This window comes from Arachis hypogaea, chromosome 16 (genome assembly GCF_003086295.3).
Source record: "Arachis hypogaea cultivar Tifrunner chromosome 16, arahy.Tifrunner.gnm2.J5K5, whole genome shotgun sequence".
Lineage (NCBI taxonomy): Eukaryota > Viridiplantae > Streptophyta > Magnoliopsida > Fabales > Fabaceae > Arachis > Arachis hypogaea.
The window spans coordinates 20427297-20444250 of NC_092051.1; the positions used below are offsets into that span (position 1 = coordinate 20427297).

A 16954-nucleotide genomic window follows, 5' to 3' on the forward strand; every position below is an offset into this window, starting at 1 on the left:
CCTAACTCAACCTAATTATATTATGCAGAAAATTGAAGTCTCCTACACCTTATAGCGTAGAAATCAAGTCTCTTCTTGTCCTTTCACTCCTGACTCCAACCGAAAGCTTTATTATGAGACTAATTAACAAAATTGAACAAGAAAAGTTCATGGAAGAGACTTTCATGCCAAAAAAATTTTACACGCACAAGTGTTCTTAATCATCTCATAAAAGTGGCACACATCAAGGGTAGGATCCGTATGAAACATTTGAGAAATAGCTTCCATGCTTACAAGGGAATTAGCCAGCTCCATAGCAACACTAACGAGTAACTAGTTTCATTCGGTCTACACCCTATGCCCCTGTTAACAATAATCAGAGTCAGGTATACACCACATATACATCCATCTACCAGTAACCAACTATTCCAATTTTTCTTTTGAATTAGATGAATTCAACCCTCCATTGTTGATAAATGTGTTTGCAAAATCAAAGCTAAAGTCTTCATGCATGCATAAGGTTCAACAAACTCAATGGCAGCAATGATTCTATACACTTTGCACAAAGCAAGAAGAAATATGTTGTAACTAACAAGTGTAGGTCGAAACTCGCTAGTTTCCATGCCAACTAACAAAACAGGATATCAATCAATGAATTGTAGGTGATGCTATCTGGACGAATACCCTTGTTTAACATTGTATTATAAGAACTAGCTTTTCATTGCGTTGTATGCGAAAACGTCGGGGGTACCGTGCTGTTCAAGCAAGTCCATCTGAGAGAGTGGATAAGGGTGTGTCCAATTACAAATATGAACATAATTATTAATTATTAATAATCCTTGATCCTTGATTAGTGAGATTCACAAGACTGAATTCTTCCTAAGTACACCACGTGTCGCCCTCTCATTTTTTCTACTATTTCCTAAAACTAAAAATACCACTAAAATTGAATTCATCCTCTTCCACAATTCTTTCTTCTTTCTCCTTCACGGATCTGCACATTCATTACATCGCTCGCATTCTTTTTCTTTTTTTTTTTTTTCATCAAAAGGCATTGAAATTCAGCTTGCTTCAGTGTCAAAATTAAAATTCTATAGAGGATTCGTCGTATTTTCTGATCTCTATGCGTTTCAGTTTTCGTGAATGAGATGAGCACGGATGTCGTTAGCGATGTGGCGTCTCTTGACGTCGAAATGTTGCAGCTGCAGGAGGTTTCTGCTTTTGCTCTCAAAACTAACGCCTATTTCATGGAGGCGCTCTTCGAACAATGGTTATCGCTTCCCGAAAGCAATCGTTTGGTATGCATCGTAGAGATTCAATGTCTATTTCTTCATTTTATCTTTGCATGCGAAATTATCAATTTAATCATCATTTAGATAATCATAGTTTTTGAAAGGGATTGTTTCTCAACCTCTCCCTTTAGTAGAAATCATCTTATCCTATTATTGGAATGAAGCACTATGAACGAACTCTTGATGATGCTTCAAGTGTCTGAAATTGTGGTTACCAATAAGACATGCTTATTTATTTATTTATTAATTCTTTGAAAACTTTATCAAATATAATGAATGCGTTTGTGTCTCACCTGGTAATTGTTGTAGATAACATCATTGCTAAATGATGCAAAGTCCGGTGCTCCCTTAAACGTGCCGGCGAATAGCAATAGTCCAAATGCTTGCAATAGTCCTTTGCCTTCCATGTTTCCTGCAGGCACTGTTCCACCTCTTTCACCAAGAAGCACGTCTGGTTCCCCTCGCGTCGTGAAACAGAGAATTGGTCCTTCTAATTTGAGTTCTCCTCTGAAGGTTGTCAGTGAGCCAGTTAAAGAATCCATACCACAGGTTAGAAAGAACAATGTACTGCCACTGTATCACTCTTGCATGCCATGTTCATTCTTGTAACATATAGACTTGTGTGTTTGCAGTTCTATTTTCAACATGGACCTCCACCACCAAATGACTTGAAAGAACAATGCCTGTCTAGAATTGATCGGTTATTCCGTGATCACACAGATGGGCTGCAGATGCATGGTGAGACACTGCACATATAAGTAGGTGATATTCTGAAGGGCCAGTTGGCAACTGAGAAAATGCATTTAAAATAGTTATAAGTATCATATTCTTGCTATCTTAAGTAATAAGTAATAACACTCCCCCAACAAACTTTGCTTGAAAAATATAACTTCTTTTAAATGTTTCCCAAAGTCAAAAAGTGAGTATCTATCTGGAAGTCACTTTATAGTAGCTAGTTAAGATTCACTTTCCTGTTTACTTGTTTCCTTCTTATGCTTTGCCAGAATTCAAGCCTGTTACAAAGGAAGTTTGCAAGCTGCCATCTTTTTTTTCCGCAGTTCTTTTCAAGAAGATTGATAATGGAACTGGTGTTGTGACAAGGTGCGTAACTTTTTCTTGTTTTTTCTTTTCCAAAACACAACTTTTTACCTTTTTAATTTGTACCGTGGATTATGATTCTTAGCCTTAACTGTTTGAATACTTGACGTGCTGGAAATCTTGAGTAGCACAATAATTATTCAGAAAGGGAAAGAACTTTTATGGGAAAAATAAACCTGTATTCCTGATTATTATGTTAGATATTCTTGAAAATGGAGTGAAATTTAGAGACACTGGATGGTAAGGATGCTAATTTTATTCTGATATCTTTGCATGGAACACCATATTTATTATTAATGAATTAAACATGGTCTATTTAACTATATCTCCTTTCCCATCTTTTAAGAATTATACTTGAATGGCCTTTTCTCTGTAATTATTGTTTTCTACTAATTGTTATTGTTGAAATCCTTGACGGAATGCTCCTTCAGAGAAGCATTTATTGATTATTGGATTAAAGGCAACATGTTGACCAAGGATATTGCAACTCAGATGTACACAATTTTAAAGCAACCACAGCTCAATTACCTTACCAAGGTATTTTGCTTTTATTTCTTTATCAAAAGTTCAAGACGGTTAATTATTCCACTCCCATTTGATTCTAGATTCATTTTTTTTTAGGGTCACGTTAACTGATTTTTGTTTTTGGCTGATATGATGTTCCTATCTATCTTTCTTATTGAGAACCTTTTTTACTCCCACGTCAGGATGATTTTAAACCCGTGCTACGTGAGCTTTTGGCAACCCATCCAGGGCTAGAATTCCTGCAGAGCACACCTGAGTTCCAAGAGAGATATGGTTTGTATTCCATCTTAGTTACAACCTTGCATTCCAAGGCTCATAAAATTGTCGATATCAGCAAATAAATTTGAGATTCTTAATACTTAGTTCCTCAAATACTTCACTTTTGGGTTAATGGGGGAGCACAGGGGTGAGGGGTGCCCCTCTCCCCTCGACCAATTTTTGAAGTTTCATTATAAAGGATTAGGTAAAAATAAATGCACCAAAAGATAGGTTTCCGTAAAAGTAAGCTTGTATTGGACTTCTTGTAGTTTCACAGAATGTTGTAGGTTGTGTTTCATGCCTTTGAAAAGTGGGAGGAAGGAGGCCGGTTCTGTACTAGTGCATAAGTTTGTGTAAAAGGTTTCTTTAAAACAATTTTTGAGATTGTTTGATTTATGGGGTTTTTGCTGCTCGTTAATTATTTAAGATAACCAGTTAAAGGACTTTTATCAAACTTGATTATCGAAGATTCATAGCTCATGGTTTCTGGCATGATCCTCTTGTGTTATCTAGGATGTGAATGTGATGTTCATTAATACTTGCCTTTCCAATGTTCCAGCTGAAACCGTCATATATAGAATATATTTCTACGTGAATAGATCGGCAAATGGTCGTCTTACTCTGAGGGAGCTGAAGCGTGGAAGCATAATTGATGCAATGCTGCATGCTGATGAAGAAGACGATATCAATAAGGTTTTAAGGTATACAGTGTTAAATGCCATTACCATCAACTTCTGAAAAATGACCGAGACATTTCTTTTTCAAAGTTAAGGTTTTAAGGTATATTTATTTTAAAATGCATTAAATTTTACTTTGCATGAAACAACTGTTTGCAGGTACTTCTCTTATGAACATTTCTATGTTATATACTGCAAGTTTTGGGAGCTGGATACAGATCGCGATTTCTTGATAGACAAAGACAACCTTGTCAGATATAGTAATCATGCGCTCACCTATCGAATTGTCGAGAGAATATTTTCTCAGGTTTGTGTGGATTACAATATTACAAATCAATTTTGTCTCAAGACTTGCCTTCAGCAGTCTTCATCTTCTGCTACATACAATCCAAAACCACATCTCTCTCTCTCTCTCTCTTACTAATCTTTGTTCACCGTTGAATATTCTAACTCACTTCAATATTATTACAGGTTCCAAGAAAGTTTACTAGTAAGGTTGAGGGAAAGATGTGTTATGAAGATTTTGTTTACTTCATACTGGCAGAAGAGGATAAATCATCAGACCCGAGTCTTGAGTATTGGTACTTTTTTTTTTTTTTTTTTTGGTATTTGAGTATTGGTACATTATTTCCCGTTCATTATCCTAACTAGCTATGCAGTTACAAAGATCATGCATTGTTAATTACACATGTGCATAGCATGTTTTACGTGACTTGGATTTTGAACTGTGCATATGCCTGTGAATGAGTCCATGGTTGTCTCTTGGAGACAGATTGTGGACTTGTGTTGGATATCTTTCCCATTATTAGTAAACATGGGAATTTGACCTTTGTGAATAACTTATTAGCTACGTGTGAATTTGCTTGACATTGTCATATGTATTAGGTTCAAGTGCATTGATTTGGATGGAAATGGAGTTCTGACACGGAATGAACTGCAATATTTTTATGAGGAGCAATTGCATCGAGTGGAGTGCATGGCCCAAGAGCGTGTGCTATTTGAGGATATATTGTGCCAAATACTTGACATGATTGGACCTGAGGTTTTCTTTCAATTTTTCTTTTGGGTGTTTGGTCATGTTACACTTCTGTTATTGGGAATTCATAGCTGAAAAGTGATGCAAATCTAATGAGCCATTACTTCTATTTATGTTATTACTAATTCTTTTACCACAGGGTGCTTTTTATTTTGGTGCTCCTAATAACTTCTCTGCTCTGCAGGATAAGACTTATATAACTCTGCGTGACCTGAAAGGTCGTAAACTCTCAGGACATATTTTCAATATCCTGTTCAATATAAATAAGTTCATGGCCTTTGAAACTCGTGACGCATATTTGATTCGCCAGGTACCTAATTATATGATCAAAATTATTGTGCTATTTGCCTATTTGGTATGATGCTACATTGCTAATGAACCACGAGAGTCATGACTGCCTTGTTATATGTCCTGTGTAAACAGGAACGTGAGAATCCAACACTAACGGAGTGGGATCGTTTTGCTCATAGAGAATATATTAGGCTTTCAATGGAAGAAGATGTAGAAGATGCCTCTAATGGAAGTGCAGAAGTATGGGATGAATCAATGGAGGCCCCCAACTGATATTTTTTAGGTAAGTGAAATATGATGTTACAAATTCAGTTTTAATCTGCATTCATTGTGAATTCAGAAATTCTTTCTTGTCTGTTTGCCTAGGGCCGCCTAGCTTGCTAGCCATCAATCCAAATTGAGGTTTGATAGTATGGCTCAGGCCGAAAAATGCTAAACATTTTGAGTGTAAAAAAATAGAGAATTTGCTAATGGTAGTTCAAATATAAGGCAAAAACAAAGAAAAATATTGGTCACCTGAAATTTTTATTTTTTACAAATAAGTCGCCTGGAATTATGTCAATTGTCAAATGCAGTTTAGCGGGCTCGCTCAAATGAATTGGAGCTTGAATGGACTAGTTCAAATTTTGATTGCCAATCACACTTGTTTTATCAAGTTATTCCGACTAACGTTCCTTTTTGACATCAGAATATCATGTAGCTAGTATGCTTCCTTGTTCATTTGTTTTCTGGTAACCATGACACCTATTTTAACCTAGTCTGATTTTATACTTTATATCATTATGCATTAATGCAGTGCATCAACATAATTTAATGCCCAATAATGGAAGGACTCGCCATTTGTTCGAAGACACTAGACTCGGATCAATTTTAAAGTGTGTCCTTCAAATTTAGCCACGAGAATGGAACATTCCCAGCTTCTCTAATAACTACGGAATGTGTCTTTGATTGAGGGGCACACAGGCACAGCAGCAACAACATTGGAATCATGATCGGGGAAGTTTTGTAGCTTGTACTAATGAGTCTATGTTAAAGTGAGGGCTGGTTTGCTAAGAGGTGATTAACCAAGTTGAATTAAATTGACATAGTTTAGTATGCTTACCATTATTAGGGAGATTTTCTGATGGATAAGTTTGTAGTTTACTTTTCGGTGGAGACCAATTTTGCAGTTTTGCCTCGAATGTGTCTTAAGATTTCAGTTTTTTGTAGCCTATGATTCAGACAACCCTTCAGCAAATAATGTATTTCTCCCCACCTTTTTCAGACCAATTGAAGGATTATGTAATGCTACTTGCTAGTTGCTACATAAGATCCATTCTGCATTATTAGATTTGTCTTTCAGGATGCATGCAGAGCATTTAAGTTGACATTGGATTTTGTTTTTATCTTGCGTTTTCTTCGAAGAAAACGTTGTTTCATTTTCGAATAATATCCTTTTATTAATAATTACACGGCATTTCCTTCGCAACTTCCCCACATTGCACATACTATGAATAAGGTAGTAGTAGTAGATGATGATTAAGAGTTTATATAAATAATTACGGAATGTAATTCTTATTTTAATAATGACATTTTTTATAAATTCATACAATGTAAAAAAATTATGTATAATTATATATAGAGTGATAGTATCAAAAATAAAAAGCAGCAATATTATTTTCTGATAATTGAAATTTAAAAAATAACCTATTCATCGAGTTAATCATATTTTTTAATAAAAAGTTTTATTAGTAGTATATCATTTTATTGGTAGGTTATTTTCTAAGAATCATTGTATTTTGTATTTTAACTGAAGCATATTAGTATTCACCATAAAAATGTTAATTAAAGAATGAAATTGAGCAATAAAAATTTTGCTTTTTTTTAATCTTCAGGTCGTACTCTAAAAAATCTAATAAAATTTTAAATAATATTAATATACATAAAGAAAAAATGGTCTAATTGCACAAATAAAAAAAAAAAAGAAGAGAGAATTAAGTAGAGAAAAAGTAATATAACAAATCAGTCTTTCCATAGAAACGTAAAAAGATATCCAAATAATGATAATATCAAAAAATTGAAATGTATTTTATTGTATTATATAAAACTAACTACATTAGATGTATATAAAAAATTAATAATTAAATTAGTTATTTGTATAAAATATATATTAATATAAAGTATATATTAAAATAAATTAAATAATTTATATATTCATACACAAATGTATAATAATTAATATCAAAACAGTTTTTTAATGTGTACGTAACAATTTTTTATATAAACTATATATTACATAGCCTATAATTTATTACTACATGATATCAAAACATAAAAAATTAATGTAAAAAAGAAAAACGCATATATTAAGCCACTTTGAATCGAAAAGAAAAACTCATGTAAATTGGCTAATTTAACTTATTCAATCATGGTCAAAAAGAAAAAGGGAAATTTAAAGTATTTATGATTATTTTAGCAATTATATTACATATATATAAAAAAATTAGTCACTAGAATATATATTAAAATACATAATATATTAAAAATATATAAAATAATACATATAATTATATTAAATGATGTTACATGGCCAAATTTTATTGATAATTAAATTTAATTAAGTTAGTCTAATTATTTATCAGTACGTTAAAAATTATCCAAATAAATATATATGCAAATTAATGTTTTAAATCTTGATTTGATAAAGTTTTTTGAATAGATATTTCACAAACACTTCGTTTTATGTTTGGTAAATTACAAAACTCAAGTATTTATGCTCGCGATTTATTTTTAAAAGTTAAAAGTGTATTTGAAAGCATTTAAGAAGAAGCTTTTAAAAGTTTGCTTGTGCATATCAAAATAAAAAAAAAAGTCTAATATAATTTTATATATTAATTAATATTTAAATTTAGTTATTATATTAATATCTATTATAATATTTTAAAATTTAAAAATTATTTAATTTAATTAAAAACTATTTTTAATTTAATTTTTTAAACATAGATGCTACGAAGCTATTTTTTAAAAATTAATTTTTATAAACTACTTTTAAAAAATAAAAATTTATCAAACCAAGTCTAAGTAAAATGAGAATTGAGATATATTGGGAATTTGGGATGCTCTTAAAGTTAACAAGATTTGGCTGTGTATCTAGTTACAAGTTTATATTTGTTCACCTAATATTTTTAAATTAAATAATTTAATAATTAATAATATTTTTATTTTTTTTAAATATTTTATCGAGGTAAATACTAAATTGCTATCCAAAAGATTTTGTTTTTAATAAAATAGTGCCTAACATTTGTTATTAACAAAATGATCTCCAAAAAATTTTAAAACTTGACAAAAACACCAAAACATAAAAATATGACGTCACACTGAATAGAAAATACTGATTTGACAATTGAAAAAGCTTCAGTGATAATAGCAGAGAGCTCCGATGACGTTTCTGGCAAAGAGGGAAGCTTGATGTGCTAATCTCTTTCCTCACCTCTCTATATTTTCTCTTCTTCCTCCAAGCTTGAGCGGCAAAACTATCAAAGCACACAGAGGAGAAGCAATATCGAACGTCTCTCTCTTTATGCATACAATGATAGAGAGTTTGAATAGAAGCCATCCTCTTTGTCCTTTGCACACCCTATTTAACCCAGTTCTGCCAGCTAGTTTTAAGAAAGAACCGACATCTAATTGAAATGGATGAAATTTCCTAATCAATAATTAAAGCCTGATATTATTGATTCGCTTAGGTTTTTCATTTGATTCGGTCTATCTTGATGAAAAAAGAGAAGACGGAAGGTCTGATGCAACGAATGAACCAGATCGACATGAGAGGAAGTCTCAGGAAATGATAGACGAAAAATGTCTTGATACGAGTAATGGTGGAGGAGTTGAGGAAAGAGATTAGCAAATCAAATTCCCTTCTTCGCCGAAAACGCTGTTGGAGCTCTCTGCCATTATCACTGAAACTCTTCCGATATCAGCATTTTCTATTCAATGTGACGTCATGTTTTGACGTTTGAATGTTTTTGTCAAATTTTAAAATTTTTTGAAAATAATTTTGTCAATAATAAAATTAAGATACTATTTTATTCACATTAAAATTTTTTAAATACTGATTTAATATTTATATCTTATTATTTCATTTAAAATAAATCATATTAATTTCTTGCCTTATCTTTCAAGTTTCAAGTCATCATCCAACAGAATCTGTCACTTTATTTAAAATCATTAAAAGTTTATAGTTTTTGTTAGGTATAAACTGAATGTGTATTACTTTATTTTCTTTTTATTTTTAATTATATAATATCTAAACAAAAATCAAAGTTAAATTTAGGAGTGCCGATATCGTCATAAGTCATAACTCAAATTTATTCATTAGATAACAAGTTTTTTTGTGCGAAACGATATACAAAAAGGAGATGTAACTTTAATTAATATTTTATCTTCTAAACTTAAATTAATATCTTATCTTATCTTCTATATTTTATAGGATATAGAGCAGTTATAAACCGTAAAAGTCTCGCCAAATTTAATTTTCCTTTAAAAAATAAAAATATTTATAACAAAAAAATTAATAAAAATAATCAAAAATATATTTTATTTAATATTTAATAATTATTATTAGAATTAACAAATACTAAATAAGTTTGAATTTTTTTTTCATTCAAACATTACTAAAAAAAAAAAAAATTCATCATCATGCATGAGCTCTGAGCTATTAAAGAAGACTATTCTTACCATAATTAATCAGACGTCGTAAACCCTGACATCAAACTTAATTAAACGGAAGGGGTCAATTTTGTAATGTTATTGAAAAACAATGAAAAATAAAAAGAGCGTAAAAGCATGAGCGCCATAACGGACTCAAACAGCAGCGGCCATCATAGATTCCGTTTAGTTTGACAAACGTGTTGTGTTGTGAGAAATTGGGAATTTTGAAACCGAATATTCCTTTCCTTTATTCCCATAATACCCTCCCTACTCAGAAGTCCAAAACCCCCTCCATAACCCACTGTCTCTTCTTCTCTCTATAAATACAGAAACCACCGCAACCTGAAGACCCCAAATCACGAAAGCAATTAGGGATTAAGAAAACGAGAAAACCCTAAATCAAAAGAAAGAGAGTGAAATTGACAATGTGTGAAGCCTTGCAGAGACGATACCAATTGCTGGAGGAGATTGGTCGTGGTAGATTCGGCACTGTGTTTCGCTGCTTCGACCCTAACTCCGGTGAGTTTCTCGCATGCAAGGTTATCGATAAGGGTCTTCTTCTTGACCCCACCGATCGTGCCTGCATCGAAAACGAATCCAAGTTCATGACTTTTCTTTCCCCACACCCTAACATTGTTAAGATTTTCGGAGCCTATGAGGATTCCGATTCTCTCTCCATCGTCGCTGAGCTTTGCGAACAAGAAACCCTATTCGACCGAATTGCTGATCGACCTTTGCCGGAGATAGAGGCCGCCGCCGTAATGAAACAGCTTCTTGAGGCGGTGGCGCATTGCCACAGGCTGGGGATAGCACACAGGGACATAAAACCAGATAATTTGCTTTTCGATAGAAGGGGGAATCTGAAAGTTGCGGACTTTGGTTCGGCGGAGTGGTTCGGCGACGGAAGAGGGATGAGTGGGGTGGTGGGGACGCCGTATTACGTGGCGCCGGAGGTGGTGATGGGGAGGGAATACAGTGAGAAAGTTGATGTTTGGAGCTCCGCTGTGATTCTTTACATAATGTTGGGTGCTATTCCACCATTCTATGGAGAGAATGCTTCTGAGATTTTTGAAGCTGTTGTTAGGGCTAATCTTAGATTCCCAACTACCATCTTTAGGTCTGTTTCTTCTTCTGCTAAGGATCTTCTCAGAAAGATGATTTGCAAGGATCCTTCAAGGAGAATTTCAGCAGAGCAAGCATTAAGTAAGTTTTTAACTTTTTTTTTTTTCATTCATGATTAGTAGGTTTTTGTAAACTTATATTCATGTGTTTTTCTTTGTGTGCTGTATTTCAGGGCATCCATGGATCTTGAGTGGAGGAGGTGTGACTAGTGATCTGAACTGAAGAAAGTAGAGGAAGAGGGAGTGATTGAATTCAAGGAATTTCAGCAGCAATTTTCCAATTTTGTTCATATGTCACATAGAAAATTAGGTGTAGATTACCACCCTTAACAAAAAAATAAGAAAAGATATATGGTTGATGGTTCTAGAAAGTAGAAACTCTTATTTTATGGAGTTCTACGATTTTAAGCTAGACTCTGCAACTGGTTTTAGTTTCTCTGTTCTTTCCTGATGTACAGAGTTTTCACTAGTGAATTATAGATTGTATATTGATATTCATGTTTCATGTCTTTTTTATGTTTGATGCAACTGAATTCAGTTGTTTATTCTAGTTTTTGTTCTTTTATTTGCTGATAAGTTAAATGTACCTGTTTAAGGTTACATTATTTTTTAATCTCTTAAAAAAATGAAACGAGTTATATCTTATAACAATCATATATTGGTAGTTCCGATCGGAATTCACTCTTTATGAAGGTACTTATATCTGTCTTTTTAGAAAAAAAAATTATTTCGGTTAAGAAAGAATAAACTTTAATTTCTCCGGTGAATAACATTTTATTTTTTTAAGAAATTAGATGTTTATATTTTAGCCGTAAAATATTTTTGTTTCAACGTTGGATTTCTTGAAAGATATAAGCACATGTACCTTACACTCAGTCTCAAACTACTCTCCAAAATTAGACAAAAAAAAAAAAAAAGTCTAATTGGGAGCGGTTCAAATAAACACGTTAAAAACAACTTTTTTTTTAATGTTTTTTAGTAATTAAAATTTAATACATATAACTAATTAAATCATATTATTTTTGTCAAAATTAGATCAAACAAATTGATTTGGCCAAAAAATTAATGAACTAAATCTTAAACCAGTCTAAATTAATATTTTTTTTATAAAAAATAACTACAATACTCTTATTATAAAAAATGACAAAATACTCTTATATATATTAATTTTGAGGAACCATAAATTCTAACCATTCTCTTCTCTCTAAGTCGTGATGGAGTTAAGATTTAGGGTTATATATATATATATATGAGTATTTTAGTCATTTTCTATAATAAGGGTATTGTAATATTCTTATAAAAAAATATTAATTTATATTGGTTTAAAATTTAGTTCATCGATTTTTTGGACAAATCAGTTTGTTGGATCTAATTATGACAGAAATAATATGGTTTAATTGATTACATATATTAAATTTTAATAGTTAAAAAACAACTTAAAAAAAAGACGTTTTAGACGCCTTTATCTTAGTAGCTCTCTAATTTTAATGTATTGATTATATAAAGAGTTGGATATTTAAAATTTAGTTACTTTTTGTTGATATATGATTCGACATTTGTTACATTTTTTTATATTGTGAGTGTATGAAAACTAAGTTTATATTTTAATCTTCAAAAGAGTTTAGTTTTTGAAGATTTATATCAAAATATCAAAACAAATAAGAATGTGTGTATTGAATGGTTAACAGTTAAAATAAGAATTTAACTTAAATACATTGTTTACGTAACAAACCATTTCTCTTTTGTGTTTTTTTCTTCAAAATCATATGTATCACTTTTTTTTAAAAGCAACTTTTTTTTTTTTTTTTAATTTGAAACATCTAAAATTAGGATAAATTTTACAGAATTTGTTTAAGATTAAAATTATTAAAACTCAAATCAAGTCATATAAATGCCAAATTCAATTATCTATTATCTGAAAATTCTTGCAAATAATAACATGTGACTAAGCCTCTTTAAAGTTTAAACTTTAAACTTTAAACTAAAAAAGATGAAGTATGCAGTGACGAAGAAGCAGGTTTGCTTATATGACTTTTTATCTTTATAGAAACAAAAAAATGGGGATAACTTATTTCAAGTTATTGTATATAGTGATGTGATACGTTGCTGCTCGTTTCCTCGAAGGAAAAGGAATATCCTTTGTTTTATTCTCTGTTTTTATGTTTTTAATTTGACCGTAGAAAAAATGAACACATGATGACAAATTGATAATTAATTCAATGGTCAAAATTCAAAGCTTCAGGACTATGCATGGCTCACGGTCAGGGGTCTTCATCGTCGCCGTCGCCAGCACCCCAACGCCACCGCCTTCATCGCAATTGCGTCTTTATTCTTTTTGTCTTTTCTCTCCTAACACATTTCTCAGCGAAAAATATTTTGTTAAGAATATTTTAATTTTACACTTGTATTATTCTATAATAAATAAATAAAGAGTATTAGATAATAATACTATTTATACATCAATTTCGTTATTATTCCTATGCAAATATAATTATTATTAATTAATTATATATTTAAATTTAATTATAATTAACAAAAAATATGTATTAATTGTTGATAAAATATTAATATCAAATAATATTTACTATGAAAAAATTAACAATAAAATTGTTTTTTTATTAATTTTACTCCTTGAATGATGGCAATTTTACGATTCATGGGTTGTTTGATACTACTTTATTTGAATTGTCTGTTAAGTTGAAAAACAGATATAATTTACTTTATAGTCAAGCTTCGCATTTCAGTATACTGCCATGTGTCAGAACATATATATATATATATATATATATATATATATATCCTTAAAAATAATACAATTCTTAAATCATAAACAGGGATGACTATTTCGGAGTTGTTTGAATTGAAGTGTGAACATATCAGCAACACTTGGTGAATTTAATTTATAATTGCTTGCCATTTTCACGTATATAATATATAGTGCAAAAATTAAACTAGAACAAATATATTATTTTATTTTGAATTATTGGCGTATGAGATGAGATCATGAACAAATATTAAGATTTTGATTAAGAGATATATTAAGAGTATTAATTTTGTAACTTACAGTATAGGTAACTCTTATTATCTTGATTTAATAATAATTAAACTTTAATTTATTTAAATTTAAAAATTTATTCTATATTTTCAAAGCATTATTATCTTAAATAATATTAAAATTATTTGATAATAAAAAATAACCTAAAATAATTAAAATTTATTTTTTATAATTTATTAATTATTATAATAATTAATAAATACTAAAAGAGACACATTTTAATTTTTTTTATCTTTCTATTATTATCGAACAATATATACTAAAAATGAAATGTGAAATAAAATACAAAAATATTTAATAATAAAAAATTAAAATTTATTTTATTTAATATTTATTAATTATTATAATAATTAATAAATATTAAATAAAATAAATTTTAATTTTTTTATTTTAATAATATTATTGAATAAAATATTGATAAAAAATATCCACATATATATTATGTTTATGTTCATAAAATATTCTTCATATTAGTAATTTAATTTAATGATAACGTGGGGAGCTGAATGTGGAGCCCACGCCAGAGCCAAAGTTTGATAACTTATCGACGGGATTATTCCTCGCTCCTGTCATGAATCTTGACTCCACTTTAATTATTTATTGAATTTATTTTAAAGATTTAAATTTATTATCTATATTCTATTATATATTACTAATTTTACAATTAAAATATGTTACGTATTATTTTTTATTGTAATTGAAATTAAATTTTTTTCAACAAAACTAATAAATTCTCTTCTCTTTTTTTCTCTCTCTCTTTTTCTATTTCATTTCTTCACCTCTTTTACCTCTATTATATATCATCATCAATAATTTATTATAAATTTAATAACCAAAATGTGTATCATGAGACTCTCTAATTACAATTAAAATTAAAATTAAAATTTAAATATTAAAAGCAACCCGAGGACAACCGAATCTGCATGCATGGAGGACGATCCGAATCGTCTGTATCGACTAGATGGAGTTGCACATATTGTCGGTGCCGTCCACCTTGAGGTTAGTGTTTTTAAATATTTTTTTTTAAAAATAAATTAGTAGTTAGTTAGAACTATTAGTGTGGAATTTTTAAAATAAATCGAAAAACAAATATTTGAATTTAGTTCATGTTAGACTTAGTGAGTCATTAACTATAGAACAAGGTTAGCTATAGAGTCATGAACAGGGTTAAGTACAGGTTTTTATGTGTGTTAATAAAAAGAACATGTTTTTATCTCATGTTATTAATGTTTTTGTTAATACAAAGAATTGAACCGTGAGTAATGTAGTTGTTAGCGTTTTTATCTTTAAAAGATTGGTAGGGATTTACTGTAAAAATGTTTGCAAAGTGATATTATGCAATGTCTGTGGCAACTAGAAATTTTGATGCATCGAGCAGTTTTTTGGTGACAAATGTGAGAAGTCATCTTATGTTCTTATGCAGCCCCATCGATGCATCAGTAGCATAAAACGGCAGCACGGGATGATGTTGGATGACAGGATCGTTCCTTACTTGCAGATGGCTGGTCTTTACTATCTTGCAAGATTGAACGAGAGCTGGTTTCGGTTAAACGAGCCGTTGGTTAGCGCCTTTGTAGAGAGATGGCGTCCTGAGACGCATACATTCCACATGCCTTTTGAGGAGCACACGATAACCCTATAGGATGTAGCATACCACATTGGTCTCCCGATCGACGGTCAGTATGTTAGCGGATGCCTGACAGACTTTCCACAATATATAGAGGGTGGCCGACCACCATGGGTGTGGTTTGATGAGCTGCTCGGGGTGTTGCCTCATGTGAACTGCATCGACAAGTTCACAGTGAAGTGCACATGGTTTGAGGAGATGTTTAGTGAGCTTCCACAGGGAGCAAATGAGGAGACGATTAGGAGGTATGCCCGTGCGTACATGATGATGCTCCTATCGATGCAGCTGTTTGGGGACAAGTTAGGTACCCGCCTCCACATCCGATGGCTGCCGTACATTGCCAGGTTGGAGGACATAGGTCAGTACAGTTGGGGTTCTACTGCGTTGTCATGGCTATACAGGTGCATGTGCCGTGTGGCAAACAAAAATGCCGTCAAGTTGGCTGGTCCACTGCAGCTGCTACAGTCGTGGATCTTTTGGAGGTTCCCTGGATTCCAGCCGGACGGATATGATGTTTTTCATTGGCCGTTGGCGTCGAGGTAGTCTCCATTTAGCCATGCGAATAATTTTCCGACTCCAATACCTTGTACTCAACCCCGCGGCAAATGCTATAGGTCTTCACGCTAAGCACGACTTCCTCTTCATCCTGAAACTGCTGACCAACCTAAAATTCAGCTACACCTCCTGCATTTTGCGAGTCTCTTGCCCCGAAGCCAACAAGTACAGAGGGATCCTCCTGAGGTGCCATGGCATCCAAGTCCATAGCAGAGAACTACGGGGGGTACTGATTAGTACCTGAACTAGATACTCCCCCACCCATAGGTGGAGTCGTCTGTGGTGTCTCCTCCTTGCTATCATCAGCAGCAATCGTTGCGGGCTCCACATCATCATCATCATCATCATCATCATCCTGCAATGCATCCTCAACCCCATCGGGTGCTCCAACCTCTCCGAATACCGGGGAGAACTGGGTGCCGTGAAAGCACCGTCTCCCAACGGTCCAGCCTCGCCAACTAATGCATCACAACTGCGATCTAGCTTGACGGCAAAGGATGGTGAAGCCACTAAATCTGGCTCGGGTGCAATCACCGGCACTGCTGACGAGGATCCAACAGGCAATGCACTAGAGCTGGCTAGATGTCCTGTGGAGTGCATATTCCTGTTCGAGCCTCCAGAACTAGATGCCACATCCACAAGTTTCACCAACAACTCCAGAGTCCTCACCTCAGGATACTAACGGCGGCAATGAAACAGCACCTGCATATCTTCGTCGCTGCTAATAACGAATGAATCATACTTTACATCA

At 32.2% G+C, this 16954-nt stretch overlaps 3 protein-coding genes across 3 annotated transcripts; all 3 read left to right on the forward strand.

The window, feature by feature from the left end:
* The first annotated feature begins 981 nt into the window (after nt 1-981).
* On the forward strand, nt 982-6500 carry LOC112758991 (probable serine/threonine protein phosphatase 2A regulatory subunit B''delta). Its single transcript, XM_025807792.3, has 13 exons — nt 982-1277; nt 1581-1820; nt 1904-2009; nt 2276-2372; nt 2801-2906; nt 3077-3167; nt 3712-3853; nt 3989-4136; nt 4301-4410; nt 4715-4871; nt 5050-5175; nt 5289-5439; nt 5953-6500. The coding sequence occupies exons 1-12, from the start codon at nt 1128-1130 to the stop codon at nt 5427-5429; spliced, it is 1614 nt and encodes a 537-aa protein (XP_025663577.1). The 5' UTR covers nt 982-1127; the 3' UTR covers nt 5430-5439; nt 5953-6500.
* Nucleotides 6501-10137: 3637 nt separating this feature from the next.
* On the forward strand, nt 10138-11464 carry LOC112758403 (phosphoenolpyruvate carboxylase kinase 2). The gene is made up of 2 exons (XM_025807073.2): nt 10138-11048; nt 11140-11464. The coding sequence occupies exons 1-2, from the start codon at nt 10271-10273 to the stop codon at nt 11187-11189; spliced, it is 828 nt and encodes a 275-aa protein (XP_025662858.1). The 5' UTR covers nt 10138-10270; the 3' UTR covers nt 11190-11464.
* A 3484-nt stretch (nt 11465-14948) lies between these two features.
* LOC112756812 (protein MAIN-LIKE 1-like) lies at nt 14949-16191 on the forward strand. The gene is made up of 3 exons (XM_025805429.1): nt 14949-15020; nt 15445-15582; nt 15664-16191. The coding sequence occupies exons 1-3, from the start codon at nt 14949-14951 to the stop codon at nt 16189-16191; spliced, it is 738 nt and encodes a 245-aa protein (XP_025661214.1).
* The last annotated feature ends 763 nt before the right edge of the window (nt 16192-16954 follow it).

Excerpts from the sequence above, each read along its gene's own strand:
- LOC112758991 (XM_025807792.3), top strand. The coding sequence starts at position 1,128 with ATGAGCACGGATGTCGTTAGCGATGTGGCGTCTCTTGACGTCGAAATG. Across the intron at positions 4,872-5,049 it reads TTGACATGATTGGACCTGAG|GATAAGACTTATATAACTCT; the intron begins GTTTTCTTTCAA and ends TCTGCTCTGCAG. Across the intron at positions 5,176-5,288 it reads ACGCATATTTGATTCGCCAG|GAACGTGAGAATCCAACACT; the intron begins GTACCTAATTAT and ends CTGTGTAAACAG.
- LOC112758403 (XM_025807073.2), top strand. The coding sequence starts at position 10,271 with ATGTGTGAAGCCTTGCAGAGACGATACCAATTGCTGGAGGAGATTGGT. Across the intron at positions 11,049-11,139 it reads TTCAGCAGAGCAAGCATTAA|GGCATCCATGGATCTTGAGT; the intron begins GTAAGTTTTTAA and ends GCTGTATTTCAG.
- LOC112756812 (XM_025805429.1), top strand. The coding sequence starts at position 14,949 with ATGGAGGACGATCCGAATCGTCTGTATCGACTAGATGGAGTTGCACAT. Across the intron at positions 15,021-15,444 it reads TCGGTGCCGTCCACCTTGAG|CCCCATCGATGCATCAGTAG; the intron begins GTTAGTGTTTTT and ends GTTCTTATGCAG. Across the intron at positions 15,583-15,663 it reads TTCGGTTAAACGAGCCGTTG|GATGTAGCATACCACATTGG; the intron begins GTTAGCGCCTTT and ends ATAACCCTATAG.